Source organism: Fringilla coelebs, assembly GCF_963513975.1.
Source record: "Fringilla coelebs genome assembly, chromosome: 11".
NCBI classification, from domain to species: domain Eukaryota; kingdom Metazoa; phylum Chordata; class Aves; order Passeriformes; family Fringillidae; genus Fringilla; species Fringilla coelebs.
Window position 1 is genome coordinate 14,368,011 of NC_140037.1, and position 22,736 is coordinate 14,390,746.

General features: G+C 41.4%; 1 protein-coding gene across 2 annotated transcripts in view; it reads left to right on the forward strand.

Annotated features, from left to right (window-relative positions):
- The window catches only part of TENM1 (teneurin transmembrane protein 1), a gene marked incomplete at both ends in the record, with an annotated part of 224,038 nt that overhangs the window by 196,191 nt on the left and 5,111 nt on the right, over nucleotides 1–22,736 (forward strand). For both annotated transcript variants that reach the window (XM_084212897.1, XM_084212898.1), the window contains 5 exons: nucleotides 2,128–2,494; nucleotides 4,272–4,782; nucleotides 9,824–9,996; nucleotides 12,248–12,483; nucleotides 18,345–18,641. In XM_084212897.1, the coding sequence (XP_084069023.1) occupies nucleotides 2,128–2,494; nucleotides 4,272–4,782; nucleotides 9,824–9,996; nucleotides 12,248–12,483; nucleotides 18,345–18,641 (1,584 nt within the window). The remainder of the gene's footprint in view (nucleotides 1–2,127; nucleotides 2,495–4,271; nucleotides 4,783–9,823; nucleotides 9,997–12,247; nucleotides 12,484–18,344; nucleotides 18,642–22,736) is intronic.

A 22,736-nucleotide genomic window follows, 5' to 3' on the forward strand; every position in this document is an offset into this window, starting at 1 on the left:
GGTCATTATGTTGAAATAGATGGTTTTGTCCCAGATTTTTAATTGTGAATAATCTAGTTGCAGATAATCAAAGATTATTTTTACAGCAATGCCATCTGTGGAGGCCCTAAAGTTGAAGGTGTCTGTCTATTTGCCATTAAAACTAATCCATCTACTTTGGTAGGGAAAGCAATTATTCTGCATTAAAAGGTGCATTGCAAATATGGTTTTCTCCAAGTTTCCTGGAGAAAGCCATGCAGAGATTTTTCTGTTAAGTGAAGAGTTTTATTTGGTGTCCCAGCAAGCTCTCAGCTGAAGCAAGAGCTAAGAGTGATGTGCAAACCAGCCTCAGAGCAGTGGGTGGAACCCAGGCAGTCACACGTGCACAGAAATTAGCACTGCTATGGGAGGAATCTGTTTCCAACTGCTTCACCACATTTAGCATCATTTGGAAGGACTCCACCACCTGGTTCAGAAGAAATCTTGAGCCCAAGAGCATTAGTCTTAATGGCAGCTATGATGCTGCCTGGTCAAAAGGCCTGGGCACAAGCAGGAATGGGATTGCTCTGTGAACCTCTGTAATGGTGTGGTAACCACAAAGGATGAGACACAGCAGCCACAGTGCCCTCACATTATTAAAACATCACTTACCAAACCAGCAATGCACTTCTGGAAATGAGATTATTCAGGAAATATTGCTGCTTGAGAGAGACTCGGAGTCCAGCCTGGTTTGCCCAGCTGACCCCAGGCAGGCAGGTGGGAAGTGATGGCCACAGACTCCAGCATATGGCATTCCTCAGTGCTGAGCATTGTGGTAGCATCAGCAGTCCCTGCTTTCATAGTGCTTTTAATTAGCACAGTGGAAAAATGAGCAAAGCCAGCATCAAAGTGAGAATAAGTGAAATAGTAAAAGCTTCTGTGACATATAAAGCATATAAAACAGTTACATTTTAGGCTGCTAATTATTGTCTTCTGATGATTGAAATATTTAGACCAGAAAAATTCCACTCAGATAAAAGCAGCCATCTCTTCATGAAGGATAACAAGTAAAGCATCCTGAGACAGACTTAAATATGATCTCTTGCAGTCTCAGGGGGTCAGTTGTTTTCTGACCTTTCCAGAGGCGACCTGGAGTCCAAATCCTCCACTGGCATGAGCTGGGGAGAGGGACCAGCCTGCTCTGTTGTTGTTTCCCAGTTCAGCAATCCTGCAGTGCCTTTCTCAGCAGAAGGAGTTGGAAGCTGTGGCCAGCACATGCTGTAATCAGCAGCCTGTGTACTGGTTGCTTTTCAGGTTGACAGGGAGCCCCACTTTTAATTTGAAGCATGTTTAATTCCTCCAGATCACAGTGCAAAAGGTATCAGATGAGTGAGGTTATTCCTCAACTATTTCCTCCAGCTTGGTTTGAAACTTCCTTTGGTCAGCACTCTCACCTGCACGGAGAAAGGCAAAGAGCTACCCTTAAGTATGACAAATTTACTTATTCCATGACTGAAATAATGAATTCACAAAGCAAAATCATTACAAATAATTAAGCTTTGCTGCATTAGCATACAAAGTAAGATATATTGGTGTATTATTTTGCTCCAAAGAATTAAGCTTGTATTTCTTGTGGCATATAAGTCTTATAAACATTTCTAGCTTAGTAAATAACAGTGGAAATGTGTCCTACTGTTCTGGTATGTCATTTTCCTTTTGTGCTAACAGGCAATTAAAGTGTTACGACATTGACAACCTCTCTCTGTTCTCCACTCTGCCAGCATTGACTGCAACCTTGAAACAATAACATTCAGACCTAAAAAATTTTCTGGCTGATGTTGCATGACATGAAGTGTGTGTTTTTATTTGCATGACTGCATAGGTGTAATAAAGTTCCCGCTTTAATGGACTTGTGCAAATACCTCTCAGAGGGTGCTAAATTACTTTTCAAATCAAATTTTGTTCCACACTGGAGTGGGACCTCAGAAAAGACTATGCTTGTTGAAATTTGTTCCAAACCTAATTAAAGGTACTAGAGAATCAGTGCTGAGAGAATCTGCCAGGCATCTTGATGATGCGATCGGAGATGGTTAAATAAAACTGCCGTACTGCCCTAATCATTCTTCTTCCCTTTTTTTCACCCTGCCCTCCCCTTAATCTGCTTTCCAGGTGCGGTTAGAGTGGCCAACAGACCTGACAGTGAACCCTCTGGACAACTCCCTGTACGTCCTGGACAACAACATAGTCCTGCAGATCTCGGAGAGCAGGCGCGTGCGGATCATCGCGGGGCGCCCCATCCACTGCCAGGTGCCCGGCATCGACCATTTCCTGGTGAGCAAGGTGGCCATCCACTCCACGCTGGAGTCCGCCCGCGCCATCGCCGTGTCCCACAGCGGCGTGCTCTACATCGCCGAGACCGACGAGAGGAAAATCAACCGCATCCAGCAGGTCACCACCAACGGGGAGATCTCTGTCATCGCTGGAGCGCCGTCGGATTGCGACTGCAAGATCGATCCTAATTGTGATTGCTTCTCAGGTAAGGAGATGCCTTTTGTTTCCTGTCTGTCATCTGTTGGGATTCTCTGATAAAGCTGCAGATCGGCAAAGTAACAAGGGGAGGGAGAGATAAGCACTGATTGGGTTTCCTTGGAAAGCCCAAAACCTTATCAGCAGATCTTCAGGAATTTAATCCATTGAGTTCTGAGATGTGAGTCTTCTGTTGCCACTGGAGGAACTTCAGGATGGTCCTAGCTTTTTCTCTTTTGATACAGTGATTAAACGCTGTTCAGAATTGCTTCCAGGTCTGCCTTGCTGTGTCATCTGTCAAAGCTGCATTTGCCCCTGTTGAAGGTGGTACCAAATTGTACCTAAATGCTACTGGAACGGGCAGCCCTGCTCAGCAAGAGGTTTCATATCAAGTGCAAACACCAGCTTATGCCTTCTCATCACTCATGTCATACTGCACCGCCAGCAAAATGGTGCAAACATATCCTGTGCAGAATTCCTTTTTCCTTGTGTGTTTTAAACTGGAGTTAGTTCCAGGCCTGCAGTGCACTGCTGGACATTCTCAGCAGCACAGCCGCTCTCCCCTGCATGCACCAAAATAAAGTTTGGCTCTTTTATTTCATAAAAAGACAATGGGACAAAGGGCAGCATTCCCATACGGAGGTATGCAGTATGTTGCCATCTTGTCATCTCTAAGAACCACCATGTTCAGCTCCATAATAGTGTCATCATAATTCTTAAACCTCTCATTTCAAGTAAAAGGTTAATTACTGACAAGAAAACATTAAGTATGTCAAGAACAGAGAGGAAAAAATGCAAATGGTCTTCCACAGAAGGTGGGTTAGTGACCCAGCATTGTGATGGTAATCAAAGGCTCCTGTGCATTGCCAAATGCTGCCAGCTTTGTGGTGGCTGCAGGAGGCCAGTGAGGAACAGAATCCTGGACAGGATTTCTATTGAGGAAAACTACTCTCAGTGCTGAAAAATGAAAACAACTGTGGCAAATATAATGATTGTGCCAGCCTGCTTTGGTGAAAGGCAGGGTCAGCTTGGCAGAAAAGATCCACTGATTTTTCCATTTCCAAGGAAGCATTGGGTGTGCTCAAACACTCCAGGAATTTCATGTCTCAGTCAGGAGGAGTAGAGCAATACACACAGTAATGTGGTTTTCCCTAAGACTGAGGTTTAATATGCTTTCTTGCTATTTACAGGAAATCCTGCTCATGTAAACTCATTTTGATAGACACATACAGACCATGATAATGCAAAAATCCTTTTGAAACCTTAAATGACACAAATCAAGTAAATTGTCAAGAGATATTGAAAGGGATTGTTTCTCAAGGCACTTTTTGGCTACTGTTCGGATTTTGTTTTCCTGCAGTGTTGAGTTTTTAATAAGTATAAACTAATCTTTCTTTCAGCGTCATTTTAGCTGAATCACTGAGTTTTATTTTCTTTTTGTTTACAACACAATTCTAGTTTAACAACATACCAACAGACAGTAAGTAGGGAATGAAATTTCAGATATCATGATCTTTTCTTTCATAGTTCCGCATTAAAGCTTTCCTGGACAGCAGGGTTTGGCACTCAGCAAAAAAGCTCTGAATGAGATAATTTATATTCCTGTTTGTCTTCACTGAGACTAATTTAGAATTGCACCAACCTTAGATAATAGGGATTTAATTAGTTGGAAGAGGATATTGTTTTATTGACCTGTAAATGATACTGCGGAGAAGCAGCGTGTCAGGCTTAGAGGATCAGCTTAACAAGGGCATTAGAGATTGCTAAAATTACCATTTCTCCTCCAGGTGACGGCGGATATGCCAAAGATGCCAAGCTGAAGGCACCTTCCTCCCTAGCGGTGTCTCCCGATGACACGCTCTACGTGGCCGACCTGGGCAACGTGCGCATCCGCGCCGTGAGCCGCAACCGGGCTCACCTGGGCGACTCCAGCCTGTACGAGATCGCCTCGCCCGCCGACCAGGAGCTCTACCAGTTCACCATCAACGGCACCCACCTGCACACGCTCAACCTCATCACCAGGGACTACATCTACAACTTCTCCTACAGCGGCGACGGCGACGTGGCCACCATCACCAGCAGCAACGGGAACTCGGTGCACATCCGCAGGGACACCAGCGGGCTGCCCCTCTGGGTGGTGGTGCCGGGGGGCCAGGTCTACTGGCTCACCATAAGCAGCAACGGGGTTCTGAAGAGGGTCTATGCCCAGGGCTACAACCTGGCCCTGATGACGTATCCTGGAAACACGGGGCTTTTGGCAACCAAGAGTGATGAGAATGGATGGACGACTGTGTATGAGTAAGTGCGCGATATTAAATGCCCGGTGCGAGGAGCCCTATTTTCTGAGGACTGAAACTTGTACATGAGCACTAAAACTTTCTTAGACGGTTCTAGCCATTTAAAAAGACACCCTGCTACTAACACTGTGTGTGACAGGACAAGTAGTGCTCTTGCACAAGCTTTTAAAATGAAGCACTGCTGTTTCCTAGGTACCTAAACCTGTCATATGTAAAATCGCTGTGCACAATGCCTAAGTGCAGCAGAAATTGCCTGAAATTACACTTCATTTGCACTTTCTTGTTATGAATCTGTTTCTCTAAATGAAAATATGAGATTTTTTTTTTTTGTAGCTTAAGTGGTACAGGCAAGTTGTGATATGAATCAGGAATTTGCAAAATCCTGAAGGCAAAAAGAGGAAAATTAGCATACTCATCAGAGAATGGGGTGTTGCGAAGGAAATTGAGAATCTCAGTGGAAGGAATATCCAAAGACAAGAATGAGCTTGTCTCTATCAGCAGGGGAGGAAGATATTTGATAATAGCAAAAGGATATGTAATAGCAATAGATATGTATATAAGGGGAGTAGGAAAGGCTTCATAAACAAGACCATTGACAGAACTTCTAAGAAGCAAGACAAGATAATTAAAGTCAGGACATATCCCAGTCTGGTCCCGGAGAAAGAACAACCCAAGAGAAAGTTCATTTTTTATTTATAAAGAGGTGCCTTGTATCAGGATTTCTCGTTATTTGTAATTAATTGTCATAATCCCTGTTTGAGGATGCAACAAGGGCTGGATGGAAATCCTGTCCCTAGTTCAGAGTCCTTAAGGAGGATAATAGTACCTATTTTCTGTGGAGCATAGGAGTTCATGGTCAAAAACTAAAATGAAACCCGCCTAGGTGAGATTGGAACAAAAAACACATTGATAAGAAGTGAGTTACTGCCTGAGTCACCTGGAGAGGCAGCTGAGTCCCTGTCATTACAGGTTTTTAGAATGATAATTTCTTCAAATGAAAGTAGGATAAAAGTGGTGAAAATGCTGCCTAGTGTGTGAGGGTTTTTATTCAACAGGATATTTCTTCATCCTGTTCTCTATTATTCTGCCAAAGACTAAATTAATAGGGTGGGCATAAGTATGAGCCATTAGAGAGGGCCTTTTTTACAGTACCTGGGAAAACAAAAGCATACAGGGTCTTCCTGGTTCAGTTATCATTATCAAGCATCTGTTGATGGAAATTTCAATTCCCTTGCAAAACACAAGCTCTCTGATACCCTGGTGCTGTTCAAACACTGATCAGAGTCACCTTTTATAAACAGAACTGACTGTAAATGTATGTATGCTTCTTTTTAATAATTTCAGTACTGAGAGTTGGCCATTTATATCCCCACCTGATGATGATGTCAGTCCAGGCCAGGGACCAATGACACTTTCAAAGAGCCTTTACAGTAACTCCAACCATGTCTATTAAAATGCTGAACAGCAGGCTTGTGGCAGGGCCTTGATTGTTAGAGCATGGGAGAGCAGATTATTTTTAGTCATGTGCCTTTCAGTCCTGGCACTCTTACTCTGTCCCACTGACATTGAGCATAAACCATTTCACACTCTTGCTCTTGCAATACTATTGCTCGTTCCTCTTTTAAAGTAGGGCTCAAGTGCTGAAAGATCCTTTAAAGGACTTTACCTGCTTGCAAGTGCCTCTTGCAGTATGTTGTATAGATTTATTCTTTAAGCACTTGTGCCTTGGGAGGATTTATATGATGTATATGATTAGCACAAAGAAATTTTGCTAAATGAAACAGTTTTACATACTTTCCCGGCTTTAACTACAGGCTGGGTAGCACTGTCCTCACCAATGCTTTGAGTTGTCCAGGCTTTGCATGGCCACACACTCCTGCCAGGCCACATCAGCCAGGGAAAATTAATAGAATTACAACTTAAGCATTACAAAAACAGCAACAAAATTAAATAATGTCAATGTAATAAAATCATGTCATTAATATTTATACCCAATCCAATATATTAAATCATTTTCATGATGCATTACAAATTCCTCAATGACTGAAATGCAGAATGTCACTTGATCTTCTCCAGTCAGAGAGGCAGTGGGCTGTAATCACCTCTGTGCTGAATAGTTGTGCTTTCAGGAGATGCTGCTCGCCTGCTGCCATGAATTGGTCATGGGTTGTGATGGCCTTGGTTATCTTTTACCCAGATACTGTTTTCCAGGGAGGTCACATTCTGTACTGACAGCCAATTTCAGTTTGAAAATTAGAATTTTTTGAAGGGTTTATATGAATTGCTTGTGAGCATTATGAGAATGTAGCATTGGAACTAAGAGCAACTTTCAAATTGTTTGAAATCATCTTCGGTGCTTCAGCTAGATTTGCATTCACATCCAAAGGTTCAACCCGTGGCACTGTCAAGCTGAAATAGGGACGAGTTAGTTTAACAACACATATCACACAGACTTGGGAATATGAGCAAAGATAATGACCTGTTCAGAACATCTACCTTTATGTCAGATTCACTCGCAGAGGGAAATTATTAAGAGGTAGAAAACCACCCACAAAAGTACTTGTCATCCATCTACTCTAATCTGATGGAATTGAAGTGCTGAAAGAGCTCTTGCATACAATTATGGCTAATGTAGGATTTTAAGTCATCTAGATTTCTTTTAATATTGTGTCATTAAAGCTGTAAAAGGGGAGGGGAAGCACTGGTCCTCTATTAAATCAAGGACAAGAAAACACCTGCAAGAAACAACTCTGTGTGAAAAAATTAATTAGACTGCTTTCCCTTTGAAATGATATAACTCTTAACTGTGCTACACGTAGAAATGCAAATGGATTGTGAAGCAATATCCCCATGTGTGCATTTCAAATACTAGTGAGCACTTCCTCATGTGAGTACTGAAATCAATGCAATTATTTGCATGATTAAATGGTCACTGACATGATTAACAGTGGCATAACTGAGCCCCAAATTAACATTAAGAAATATGTCATGATTCCACCCCTATTAGTATGGGTAGGACATTGCAGGAGCTGAGTCCCAGTGTGCTGCTATTCATCATGTGGAAGGTGACAGAACCTGTCCTCAGAGGGCTGAGTTTCTTGGAGCAATCTGGAGGGGAAAAAAAACCCTTTAGATGATCATGGTGTGGAATCAATACTGAGACACTGTTCTGCATGTCCTCCTTGAAGTCACTGGGACCATCTACACGAGTGAGAGGCCCCTGGCATGTGCTGGGTCTCATTACAAGTCAGCACCTCTCTGGCCAGCCAGCCAGGAGCAGTTTATCCCATTTTCAGCTAGACAGGGAGTTTTGTATTTCAGCAGCTGCGCCATCAGCAGCCAAACTGGATCCTTAGTGAAGATGGATCCCGTGTCTTGAACACAAGTACATTGCAATAAACCAGCTGTATTTGCACCTTAAAAATGCAGTTTGGGGGATTTTCTGTGGTACAGTAGCAAATCCAAATAACCTACCAAGCTGTCACACCTGTTTGATCAAGCAGTAAATGAAATATAACTGCCTGATGTTCGTGGAGTTTTCTAATGATGAAAAGTAGTGATCTGAGTCAATTTTAGTCCCTGCCTGTGGCACCCAGGCACAGAACCAGCATAAGGGGAGAATGTAAATAAGTCACACAATATATATATAAGGGCAGTGAGAGGTGAAAAGGAGAGAGATTGGTTTTAATTGAACATTTGATTAATTTGAACTTATCTGTCAAAAACACAAGATGGTCACTAGTTCAGTCTCTAGTGTTTGTTTGGAAAAGAACAGCAGCTCTATTTTTCTTTTTTATATTGGAGGGAAGACAAAAAGATTCTGATGTCTTTTCACCAATACTTCTTGTGACATATAGATTTTTTCTGACTAATTAGGGGCAACTAAAGATCCTAGAGAAATTATGCCAATACCTGAAATGGAAGAACAAAGCCAGATCATCTGCTGATGTGAATGGGAAGAGCTTCATTGGCAACAGTGCAGTTCCTCCAGCTGATGTACTGGTTTGGTCTGTGAGAGGAGACAACTAATAAAACATGAAAACTTAATTATGTTTTCATACCTGCACAATAAGTTTCCATTTTATGAAGATGAGTTGGTTTTGCTTATGCAAATACTCTGCAATATCAGTGAGTTGTCTTAGGTGAATAAAAACATGTCAGCATCAATAAGATTTTTAAGATGTGAAGCATTATTATGAAACAATATCAGCACCAAGAAATGCTGGTTTCTGTGTGAATCATCAGAAAGAAGAAATATGTTGATAGAACTGAAATGACCTGTTAGAAATGCTGCTCCAGAGCTCTGGAATTAATTATTGACTTTTTGGTAACATGGCCTGATTCACAATCAAGTACCTTGAGCGGCAAGAATTTCTTTAGCACTGATGAAGTTTAGGTGAACTGAAATGTAGTGCTCTAGATTCTAGGAGAGAAGCTCCTGCTGATTTAAGTAGACCCATGGGAAACAAAATATGAGAGCAAAACCCATGTAGGCAACTTATTTCCTGCAGATTTCCATCTAATGTTATCACTGTCGTTACGCTTTAGGTCCCCTTTTTGCATTCACCACTCATATTATGTGCTTCACACCTCTGTGACAAAAGGCAGCTTTTAAGTGTTGCAGAAGGTAAGAACTGGTTTTATTTAATCTTATGGGTAGGAAAATGCCGTTTTAGGGGTGAGTTGGATGCCTGGCCACCGAGTGACCTCCAGTGGCCTTGTTCCTGCATCGCAGCCCACTGGGGAAGCCCCAGCCAGCCGTGAGCAGCACAGAAACCTCTGGCAGGGGCTGAGTGATGTCGGTAGCATCTCATGGTATTCTCAGTTGTATTTGATCCAGCACCATTGAAAAAGAATCCAAGCAGGAATTCAGACTAGGTACCGAATGCATTTTGAGTGACTAAATGGACCAATTCTTACCTTTTTACTTACTGCACAGTGTTAACAATGCTTCCTACTTCTTTCACTATTTTTTCTGGTTTTAGGAGTATCTACACGATGACAGGGGTGTATTTTGATGGCTCTTTAACATCATTTTGCAGGTATGACTCTGATGGCCACCTGACCAACGCAACCTTCCCGACAGGGGAAGTCAGCAGCTTCCACAGCGATGTTGAAAAACTGACACGAGTGGAACTTGATACTTCAAACAGGGAGAATGTGATCACAGCCACAAACTTCTCAGCTACCTCTACAATATATACTTTAAAACAAGGTAATAAAAGCATTTCTGTTATTTCTTCCCTAATGAGTAGACATTACTGCATTCTTAACTGCTGGCCAGAAAAAAAAACCCACATTAGAATTAGTTCATTTGTTTCTTCCTTGTTTCAGCACCAACAGCTACAATTCTGCTGGGCTACCAGTTAGAAACAAGCCACAAGTGAATTCTTCTTCTCCTAGAAGAATTCCATGGATAAAACCTAATTATTGAAATGTCTGATGTCTCCAGGCTTTACATGCTACTTTCTGCTTCAGTGTTTGGAGGACTTGGACTAACCTGTAGTACACTGAGCTTTGTTATTCTAAGAAATACTTCCCAGAAGAATGACAGGTTCCACTGACATTTTAGCCCTGAAATGCCTTCTTTGGCCAATACTGTGTGTTCTTTCTAGTAGTTCTGTCACCTGGTGACAGCACTTGTAGGAAGGGGGAGAACAGGGCCACCTGCTAGTGGCTACCTCGGGGATTAGATTTTGACTCAACCCTTGTAGACACCACAGTATTTCCCTGGTAATATCATATATCTCAAAAAACCCTGCTTTCTGCCTAATAGAAGTGTGCTGGTGTCCTCCAGCAGATTTTGCAGATTTATCAACAGAGTTCTGGGTTTACATAGTTTAATCAATCTGAAGTCTTTTGTCCTTGTTGGCTTTTTTTGTTGTCAGTGTATTGCTCAGGCTTTGAGAGAGCAGATGCTGGGAAATAGGTCTCTGATGTCTTTCCAGGTCTGCTATAGAAAAGCTTTGTAACTGAGCACATCACAGAAGTTCTTTTTCTCAAGTTTTGATCTATTAAAAAAAACTAGGAAGAACTCACCTCACAAGATACCCATGCATTCCTCTTTACTATTGTGTGGTAGAGACAGCACTGCATAAATAGAAATAATTATATTGTTCTGTCACCTGCTAAGCTTTGTCCAAGTGACTCCATCTGCTCTCTGCACCGTCTGCTGTCTGATCTGTCTGTCCTTAAATCTGAAACTCTTCAAAGTTGTTAAATTATCAAAGTCTGTCTCAGGAAAGCGCTTGCACACAACAGGCAGCGCCAGAAATTAACAGCTCTAGTTATTATTGTATATATCTCATAAATTCATATAATTTACATGTTTACATATCTCTGAAAAACTAGCACTAAGCACCCTGTGAACAGCCAGTCAGGTGGGGTATCCTTATATCCAATTATCTTTACTTTCTGGCATACCCTACTATTTTACTTGTATTCACATCTCAAGAGCTGGACCAGTTACTTCCATGTGGACTGGCTTAAAAAAAGAGGATGTTTTGGATACTCCCTAGCTGGAGTGAGTTCAGTCTCACTGTAAGGATGAGACTTTTGTTTTGTATGTTAGCACTAAACTCAGGCTCATGTTGGAGTTCCCCCTGTGCCCTGAGCTGCAGGAACGTCCTTATCCCAGCCTGAGCAGATGCCAGTGTGGCACAGCTCTGCCTGCAGAGGAGGAATTGCACAATTACACTGCCCAGGCAAGGGAAAGGAGCTCCAGTGTCTGTTGCCTTCAAATACTCTCAATGGAGACCTGCTCTGGACCCTCCACACACTTCTGGTAGTTCTGGGGAGAAGAGGGAGGCTGTGCTGGGTCACCCCCACTCCCTTGACAGCCCTCTGTGGCACAGTCCCGAACCTCTGGAGCTGCTCACTGTGCCACCACTGCTGGTCCATTCATTTTTCTGGCCACAGTCACTTCCCAGTTGTTCTGTTGCACCAGGCTTCAGCCTTGTGGCTGATCATCCCTGTGCCTCAGCCCAGGGTGCTGCTGCTAATGGCCTTTTGGACAGTGACACAGGGAGAAGGGACAGAATGGGAGACTGGCTGTTGTCCTCGATATTTGGAAACCAGCTTTCTTGTTTGACCTCAGATACTCTTGCAGTTGTTCAAGCAGTACATTTTCCTGTTGGGATCTGCAACATGCCAAGATCATCACAGTATCTGATTGTCAGTACTCAGCTTATGGTTTTACATACTTTTAAGCTAAAAGCAAAATTCCTTTATTCCTGCTGAAGGAAACCTTCACAATGGAAATCATCAGGCCAAATGTAATAAAAAGTTCTTCAACTTGGGAAGGCCTGGAGGTTACAGCTTGCAAAACTCACACTGTGGTGGTTGGGGTTCAGCTGTCTGTAACCTCCCTGGGTTACCAACTGAGCCCTGCTGTGCCTAAAATTTGGTTTCTAAATCTGGAGATCTGCACTTCTCTCTGTTCCCTGATTTTTGTTGTTTTTTGACAGACAACACCCAGAACATCTACCGGATCAGCCCCGATGGGTCCCTGCGGGTCACCTTTGCCAGCGGAATGGAAATCACGCTGAACACAGAACCTCACATTCTGGCAGGGGTCGTCAGCCCCACGCTGGGGAAGTGCAATATCTCCCTTCCTGGAGAGCATAACTCAAATCTCATTGAATGGAGGCAAAGGAGGGAGCAGACCAAAGGCAATATCTCTACATTTGAGAGAAGGCTAAGGGTAAGGCTTCCTCTTGTGTAAGTGCAGTGTTCCCTTTGAAAGTCATCGAAGTAAAATCATGTTGAAATGTTATACTTCATAAGAATGAAAATTTTGTATCAGTGGTGGGCCCCAGTCATGAATTTCAAAACCAAACTCCTCCAACAGTCTCAGGGATGTTTGATCTCTGTTTGATTTTGATTGTAAGATTTGACCTCAAGACATAATTAGCTCTTTTCTTCTCATTCTTTTTCAACTAAGAACTTAATTATGGCTTTGGAAGAAGCTGTGAGCAAAGGACAGTGCATAGTTACTCTAGCACAGCAGCAAAGTTGGAGCCACATTTTGCATCTCTCAGATCTCTCAACCCTTTTTCTTCTGGGGGAGCCGAGGGGTTGCCAGCTGCTGCCCAGGGCAGAGGCTCTTGCAGGACACACTTTGGGTGATGTAGAGCCTCCCTGTGTATCCAGACAGGCTATGTATTTATTCTGCCCTCTGCCACATGCTCTGAAACCCCCAACTCCCTCTGGCTGGGTTACACCATAGCTCCAAGAAAGACTTGCTTTAACATTGCATCGTTGGTTTATTTTTACCTGGGAGTACAATGACAGATGGTCAACATTTAGCATTTAATTACATAACACCATGGCTCAAAGAGATTGCTACTTTGCTAAACAGATTTTTTATTAAATCAGTTCTGGTTTTCACATGAATACCACTTAAAATGCCTGTACCAATAGTACAACTGGGAATTTTGGCCTTAAAAATACTGTGTTATTGACTACAACCTTTCTGGATAGGAATTTTGTCTGAAGGTACACCTGTTAGCTCTGAAAATACAGAAATGGTTATTAAAGTCCCTGGATTGTCAAAACCACCAAAATCAAAACCATCTCATTTTGATTATGAGATACTATACATTTTATTTTTAAGTGTACCATCTGTTTGCTTTTGAACTGCTCAATCAAAAATGCAAAACGTGGAAGATCTGGCCAGACTGGGCACTGTATGTAAAACACCTGTTTGAAAGGGCATTGTTCAGATTTGACAGTCACAGTTACTTTTTAGGATCTTGCAAGCAGGCAAAAGCTTCTTTTAGTTCTTCTTGCCCACCTCCTGCCTCCTTCCTCTCTAAATTAGTGTGAGGCCTCACAGCCATGTCTGGGGAGGTAGCTGAGCTTAGCACTGTGACAAACATGTTAAGATGGCAGGATCCAACCTGTGGCTTTCTTGGCTCATGCTGCCTATTCAGTTGGAGGCTTTCTGTGTGACTTTGTGCTTAAATAACAATATGGCACATTTTTCTACAAGAGTCTTATGTAAAAAGATGGTAAACAGAAAGGATGCAGTCAGTCATCTATTCTGCTTACATTGCCAGGGACTGGTTGTTCATCACAATTCTGATGAATACAACTACTTCATCTTGCAGAGTTTCTCCATTATGCAGTTTGTGTATTCTATTGTTGAAATTGACTGCAGTTTCTATGACTTGTTTCTATGTGATCTTTAACAAATTGGTCAGGATTAAATGCATTCTGGCTGGAGGCATGAGATGTTCATTGAAATATTGCAACACTGGAGGTATCCAGAGGTCAACTGATTGACCTACCTTTGGAATAGGCTGTTGGTGGACAAAACCACTCATGTATTCCTCCTCCTCCCCCTTCACTTCCTTCCAGAGAGAGGATGGAAGGTGAAAGAAAAGCATAAGAATAATTTCAGTATGCTGATGCCTTTTACTCTTTGTCCTTCTAAAAGTATGCACTAACAATACAGCTCTTGAACATTCCATTCTTATTTCTGTAAGCTGTGTCTTTTTATACCTACCCAAGATCAAGAGGACTTAGGAATTGTCCCTGCCTGCTCAGAAGGACAAGCCAGCTGCCTGTATTGCAGTCCTGACTGTACTCAGCTCTAGGACTGTGGTTCTGAGAGCTGTCAGGGCAAGGCTGGAGGGAACCTGGTGGGATAGCACAGATTCCTCTAAAAAAGGAGGATTTTAGAGTGGAAAGGAGGAGAAATGTTAGAATCATAGAATCATTTCTATTTGGAAAGATCATCAAGTCCAATTGTATTCTGCACAAAGGAGATACTATGTAAATAGGCACAAGAGAAAGGGACAGAGGGACTGCTGAGGCTGGTAAGGCCATGAAGAAGGACTTTGGAGAATAGCAGAAATATCTGGGTCCTGGAGTTCATCTTTAGCACTGCGATGCCTGCATGGTGTGCTGGTGGAATGGAGAGTCAGTGGAGATGGAAGGAGCTGGAACAGTAGAGCAAAGGAATCTACCCAGAGACAGCTCTCTTTTCTTGGTGATTATAGGAAATGCACCACAGCAGGAACAAAAGTACCATCCTATAGTGTGTTTGAAACAGTGTACCAAAAAATGAAATGGATTTAGGGCTTGCTGTGGACAGTACTGCTGGGAAAAAAAATAGTATTATTGAAAATCATTATGCTGGATGAGATTCTGGACAGATCTTACGAAAACTTTTAGTGAGCTCTATTTTTAAAATAAAGTATTTAAACACTTAATATGCCATGCCTGGCACAATAGGAAGTGTGTTAGAAAGCTTGCAATGTAGGGCAGGAAGAACTATGCTGAACTTTGAAAATACATGTAAAGAAAAGCTCTGGGGACTGGAGCAGTTCTCAATGGAAATGAACAGACTTGCAGGAGCCCTCAGTTAAAGAAAAAAAAACAGCACAATGGAAGAGTTTTCTAAGAGAGAAAAAAATAGCATAGAAATGAGGTATAAAGATGTTACTTAGAAATCAGTCCTGATACCATCAGTGAAACAAATGGCTTTGACTGCTAAAAGGTATAAATTAGAAGGCAGGTAGCTGGGGATGAGATAAAGGATGACCTACTTGAAGAGAAAAAAGAGAATAAAGCTTTTCCTTATCTGCTTGGTCCTAACTTTTTTAATTCTAATAGCAATTAGCAACCATCTTGAAAGCATGTGACTCTATTAGTGTTATTTCCAGTTTTGGAAAGAGGCCACTGTTAGCATGTTCTGAATAATGCTGGAAATACTGGGTTTTAAAAGGCTGGATTTCTGCATGGTGTGAATTCCCTGCTCTGGAGATAGGACAGAAGTAAGTTAACTGAAATGCTGGAACAGTCATCTAACTTTATCTCAGGGTCTAAATCAATGTGGGAAACAGAAATTAACCACAAGTTTCCTTTAAGTGAAGAACTGCTTGCCCCAGCACTTCCTGAACATATATAAAACAGTCTGTGGGCATGTATGCATTTTATATTAATAATAAATCTATGTACAATCAGGCATTTTAACATCAGTCTTAATCTAGCAAGACTTCTTTTTTATCAATTGAACTGCTATTTTAATTGACTTCTAAAAATGAAGCAAAGACTGCTGTTAAATCTGATGAGCATGATGCATAGTAATACACTGATTAGAATGCAGCTCTGCTCCCTCCTGACTTTTGCATAACTTGAGGAACGTGGCATTGGATGCAGTCCAGGTTTTATAACTGAATGTCTACAAAATTGAAAATTGAATGCTTGGCCAGTCTTAATTTTTTCTTTTTTTTCTTTTCTTTTTTTTTTTTTTTTTTTAATAACAGCAACAAAAGTAACTCACTGGCCTCAGTTCAAAAGTCCTGCAGACACAGGCTTTGACAGCCATGTTCATTATTGCACTTAGCAAATGATCTCCCTTTATTTACCAGTCTTACAGCAAATTCTAAAGATAGGACCAAGTCCTCTGCCAGGGTGTATGAGTTTGCATTGGCTCAAATCAAGACACAGACAAGGAAAGAATGCAATTATCTCATCTGACTTACATATCAGGCAGGGTGGAAATTAAATCAAAAGAAGTGCAGGTTTATGTGATATTTACACTGCAAAATTTCTAGCTAAAAACTAATGGAAGTAGAGTCAACAAATGTTTAAAAAAATATAGAACAAGTATATATTTTTATGTACTTCTAACATTTCTGAAGCCAGCTGAATTTTCTCCCTATTTTCATTAGCTGGTATTCCTACCTGGCATTGGTTTCAGAAACCAGTTTTCCCTGGCAGAACACAAGTTGCAGCCACTCTCAGGGGGCTCCTTGCTATGGTTTATGTATCTTGAAGGAGGCATCTCATGAAGCCACTGAGATTTGAAATCAGCTTGTCAATAGCAACATTGAGATGAGTCGTCCTACCCATTTATGATCCTGTCTTGCTTTGAGAAGGGTGTTAAACTTCACTTTAATAGAAGAAAGTAAACAAATGAGACATAAAATGTGCAATATAAGGAAAGTATTTTAACCTTATTTTAACTCTGTGAGTTTTCAATTACTGCTGCTTTCCACTTCACTGCTAATTCTGCCTCTGTTTGGTTTTCATTCTTATTTTTTGTATAGTCTCAGAAATTCAGATTGCAAGCAATTTGTTTTCAAGGCTCTTCTTTCTCCTAACTGCATTCCACAATGATAGTAATAGCCATAAGAACATTAAACATGTACATGGAACATAAATGAATGAGACACAGGGTATACCTCCTGCTTGCTTTTCAGTTATTTTTTCACCAAGAGGATTTTTTCCAGAAATTTTAAGAAGTTTGCTAAAAAATATATTATATTAAACTTAAACCATCAGTCTGTATACAAGCAAATGTAGTTGAACTGAGCATCACATTTTACTTGGGCTCCTTAACTATCATTAGAGCATAAATTGTAATAGTTACAGCAGTCTACAGGGGTATATAGGTATTTTACAGCTATTGTAAATGAACACTATTAAAGTTAGACATGTGTGGATATAAAACTCCAGAAATGGTAGTTGAAGAAAGAACACCTGCTTCTTCTAGATTCTCAGAGTATTTCGTATCTAAAAACAGAAAGGGGAACGAAAAAGAAATGTTCTTTCTAATCACATCTTGAATTATTAACCAGGGTTTATTAACCCTTTACTCCATGGCTGTGCCTCCAGGTCTCAGAGAGGAGCAAGCCCTGAGCCCCACTCTGTGCTGACACTGACACTGACACTGTCTGTGCTGTAAGGAAGTTATTCATGGGAGCAGAGTGATCAGATAAAACGTGGTAGATTAATGCAACAAGCACATTGAGCATTGATCTGAAAAAGACATGTCAATGAACAATATTTTATGGCTCCTTAAATTATATATCTGATTTAAATGGTGTTTAATAGAGACTTCCCAGTGACTGAATGATCTAAAGATGCCATCCTGTAAAGATGATGATAGCACTGGATAAGTGCATTTTGTCTTCATGAATCTGACTCAGTTGTGAACTTGATTTCAAATCGAGCACTGGGCTGTGTTCACCTGTCAGACACAGCAAGTTGCTGGTCCCAGATGTGGTGAGAGCAGCAACAAGGAGCATGGGCAGTGCCAGGCATGGCTGCTGCTGGCTCTCAGGAGCCTGGCAGTGAGGTGGCTCTGTGAGGAAGCAGGAGGACACTGGTGAGCCGAGTCTGCAGGAGCTGCCAGCACCAGGATGTGACCTGGGCTGTGAGGGCTGTCCCAGAGCACCAGCTGACCTGTCAGTGTTAACAAAGAGGATGTGAGGAAGTAGATCTTTCTTAGTTTGTGGATTTAACTGCACATCTTTGGCTGTGATCGAGAATTTAATCCACAGCTGAGAAGAAAGAAGAAAAAAATCAGGAAAAGGTGAGAACAGAGGTGAGGGTTTATCACATGGAAACATCCTGTAATGCCAAATATACTAACACTGAGTGCAAGGAACAATTTTTCTGTTTCTCATCTGAATCTTTTCTCTTTTCTTGTCTTCAGTAAGGCCCAAAGTTAAACCATTGCTCACTTTGATTAGGGCTGACACAGACCTGTCTGTGTTGGCTGTGCTTAGGATGCCTTGTGCTCTTACCATACTGCACCTCTGTGTTCAGACCCACAACAGAAACCTGCTCTCCATCGACTTTGACCACGTCACCAGGACGGGGAAGATTTACGACGACCATCGGAAATTCACTCTGCGCATCATGTACGACCAGACAGGGCGCCCCGTCTTATGGTCCCCCATCAGCAAGTACAACGAGGTCAACATCACTTATTCCCACTCTGGATTGGTCACCTACATCCAAAGAGGCACCTGGACTGAGAAAAGGGAGTATGATGCAAGCGGGAACATCGTCTCCAGAACGTGGGCAGATGGGAAAATATGGAGTTACACATATCTAGAAAAGGTAAATTATTTTAAAAGTGGGGTTTTTAAAAGGCAAAAAAAAAAGAATTTGGGTTTACTTTATTTATTTAATATATTGTATTTATTTAATATATTGTATTTATTGATTATATTTACTTATTATACTATATTTTGAGCTATATTGTAATGCTGCCTTTTGCCAGGAGTATTTAAGGCTTTTAAAACAGAAAAGGCAGAGAAATACATAACTAGATTAAAATGTCTCTGGATATGCTCAGACCTGCATGTCACCTGCTCAAACCTGACACAGTTTAGTTCTGAAGAAAGTTATCAGCACCTCAGGTAGCTCAAAACAACTTTCCAGTCTCAGTCCAAGTTCAAGTGGACAAAGGACACCCTAACTGCTGAAAATCATGTTGATACTCTGGATAACAGTCAGAAAGATAACAGTCCTGAAAGAGAACTTTTTTCTGCCCACAAACAGTTCTTTCAAGCCAAAATTAGGAACCCATGAGCACAAATATACCTATTCAATGCTGTATTTTAAACAAGGGATTGATCCTGTGAGGAGAAAGCTTACTGCAGTATTTATGGGGGCTATTTTGGGGGGAAATACTGATATGAAATGAGTTACTGCTCTGCTTTTGTGGTGGCTTTGCATCTAAATTCCCTGAATATTTTAAGTTCCATGTATGTCTAGAGGCAGTGGTCACAAAATGTGGAGATAAATGTTGTACAAACCAAGGAGGACCATCTTCATCTGTAGTAACATTTTGTTTGGTCTAGACTCTATTTTTAAAGCTTTCAGAACTCAGTGCGAGCTCATATTCAAAGTTTTTAAATAGCAGCATCTTGGACTGTCCAATAGACCCAGAGTTAGCAGAACATTTTCTCTGAACTTGTAAACCACAGGAAAAGGCTATGGGGGGTGTGGGGCAGAAGAGGTAACACTGATAGAAGGAAATCCACACAGGAAATCCAGTGACTTTGAAGTTACTTTGTATATTAAAGAGTTCCAAATGTGTACTTTTAAGATAAACTGTTCTGTATTTATTTGGGATGTATTTAAGATCCTCAAAAAACTTAAACCTAACCCAGTGGAAAAAAATGATCAAGACTGGAAAATGCATAGAAATGTGATTCCTCCTTGTCTGCATGCAGTATGGTCTTGCATGTGTTAACAAGATTGGCACACTCCAGGAGCCTCAGAAGTTTGTTTCAGATAAATTTGTCAGGGCTTTTTTTGTCTGCATGCTCTTTAGCAAATTACAAGTAAACAGGCATTTTCTACAGCTTTCAAATATTTGGGCAATGTGCCTTTTGGAGGAATCTCTTGTTTTTTTCTTTGGACCTAATGGACTGTAATTTTGGAAAGATGTCTGCTTCTTATCTTTCCAAACCACTTTGCTTGTTCTTAGTTTATGATGAGCTTATAAATAAAGTCATATAACTTAACACTGTTATTCTAGAATTTTACACAAAAGGCCAAATCCTGATCTTGTAGAAGCAGTGGCAAAAGCTTACTGGTTCAGGTAGCAGCGTGGGTAATGCTGTAACTTGTCATTAAAATTATAGGAAGTCATTCACACCATGGACACTCATCTCCAGCTGTTTAATGTACTTCTGTGACTGTTGTTTCTTGTGCCAAAGAAACCCATGAGGAACTGTCAAAATTAGACATTGAAATATAACTTCGTGGCTCCATTAAAGTCAATAACTCATTGTGTTAATTAAGTAATGATTGCTAAAGGTTTTCTGAAGCCTTGTAAGACCCAATAATTCCTTACATTAAAAAAAATCAATTATATAGTTCACTTCCAATTCACAGTTATTTAATTTTTCATTTTTATCACTAGATGAGTTAATTGTACACCTTCAAAAATCTCTGTCCCTTACAAAATTAGCTCAAATAAAGAAGATTTTAAAAAGCAGTATGACATTAGCATTGTAAATAGTTCTTACTGATAAGATTCATTTCCTCTTGTTTGATCACTTTCCTCAATTAGTTAAAACAGTTATAAAATCTCCCAAATACTCCAAACTCGCTTCCAAAATCTGGCAGACAAAACAGATGAGTGTCTGTGTATGTCTGTTGGACAGAAATGACATCTAGTGGTGATGCTCAGCATTTGTCTGTTCCCAGCAGAGCTCCCAGTAATTGGCCACTGGCTGTTTGTCTTGATACACCATACGGCATCAATCATTATGTGGTTGACCAGGCTCTAGTTGCTTTAATAAAATGACAGATTTTTGGATGTTTTATGAGCTACCCCCTGAAATCCTTTAGAACAATTAGAACCCAATTTGTGCAGAGTTGAAAAATCTATTGTAATGTTATTAGGATGAATTGGGAATTAATTTTTTTTTCTCTTTATGGTATCCTCTAATAGGCTTGAGAGGATACTCTGTCTCCAGCCCTTGTACTGTCTATCTTTTTATTATCCTGGACAATAGTGAAAAAGCCAAAGCACTTTTACAAAGTGCTGTAAAAATGGTACACAGGGGCACTGAAGTTATATTGGGGATGTTTCTGATATTGTTATTCATACTCTGTCAATGGCAGACAGCTTAAAAACAGGCACGGGAGCAGTATATAGAGAGAGGCGTCTCAGCAGTGCTAGGAGAGAGTTCAGCCAGTGGTTTACTGCAGACTGGAGACTCTTGACTGAAGGTGCAAACAAAATAAACACGGTGCATGTTGGAAATGGTTGGTGGAGCAGCAATAAAGTGATCAGAAAGGCTTGGTGTGAAGGTCTGCCGTCACCAGTTGGCAGAGGGTGAGCTGGAGTGCCATATGTTGGTGCTCTCTGGCTGCTGCACAGGTGACAGATGTCTTTTGCCAAGGGCAGGAAGAGACACATCTTGGGCAGGCAGGGGGCTGGGGGTGCGGAGAGGATGGCCAAGGCTGAGCCTATCTCTGGCCCTTTGAATGGGCAGCTGGTGTATTTGTCAGAGAAAAGTGGCTCAGGGCCAGTGTTACTTAACACACTGCAGGGCTGATCTTAAGGTGTTTCCTTCCCAGAGAAGATTTTTGAGCTTAGCAGGGGAAAGATCCTATTTTTCTGATTTCTTTCCCCAATACACTATGACAAAGTAGTCGTGCTGTTCCATGTAAGGCTTTGTTTTGTATGATGTCTCAGTCCTGCAGAAGCCTGACAAATTTGCTTATGTGTCTGGTAGGTTTGAGCTGTGGGTTTAAGAGCTTGGTGCTCCAGCTCAACTCAGACAAGGCAAGGAATGTGCAGTGCACTGGTCCAGCCAAGCCACTTGCTAGAGCTGGGGGGAAGGTGACAGAGCTCCCCATACATTTTCAATCTGTGTTTTTGATACCTTTGTTTAATAGTGACTGTTCACCAGCCAGCTTGTGCTCTGTGACACTGTGACTTTCCATGGTGGGTGAGAAGGCATACAGAACCCAAACTTTAATTATCAATAAAAAAATCTGCTGTGCTTGCACATTCATCTGCCAGATAAGCAAACAAGATTTCATTAACCAGCCACAATTAACCAACACAGGGCAAATACCAAGTACCTGTACAGAAATTATATTCTTGGTAAACATTAAAAATAAGCAATAGAAGTAGTCACACTAAAGAATCTGCAGAGTATTTTCATCCATCTGTAGGCACAGAGATATTATGAGCTCTGGGGCCATGTGTATTTAAAAGAAGATATACAGGAAAAGGGCTAGGTCTGTGCTGGAGATAAGCAGAATGCCAATAAAAGCTAAACACCTTGTACATGCACAAAATTTCCCCTTTCCAGCTCCTCTAGACACATCTGCCGGTGCAGATGCTCTGCCTGTGTGCGAGGAAGAGGTTCCCTCTGTTTTTGCTTCCTGAGAGGATGCCCTAAATATTTCAAAGCGACATAGCAAGTCAGCATGAGACTGAAATGCTACTGAGAGCCACATCTGCCTTCCAGTTTGGAGGCCCTTCCCTCTAGACTTACTATGATTCTCCTCCTGTTTTGTACCACCTTGCTGGCCAGGTCTCCTGGAGCTGAAAGCTTCACTTGGAATTGTACAAACAGTAAGAGCAAACTACAAGAGTGAGTGGTAGTTTCAGCATTTCCACGGGCTCCGGGCGCTCACTAGCCGGATGCCCGCGCTTGGTGCCCGCTGACCGTGCCGTTG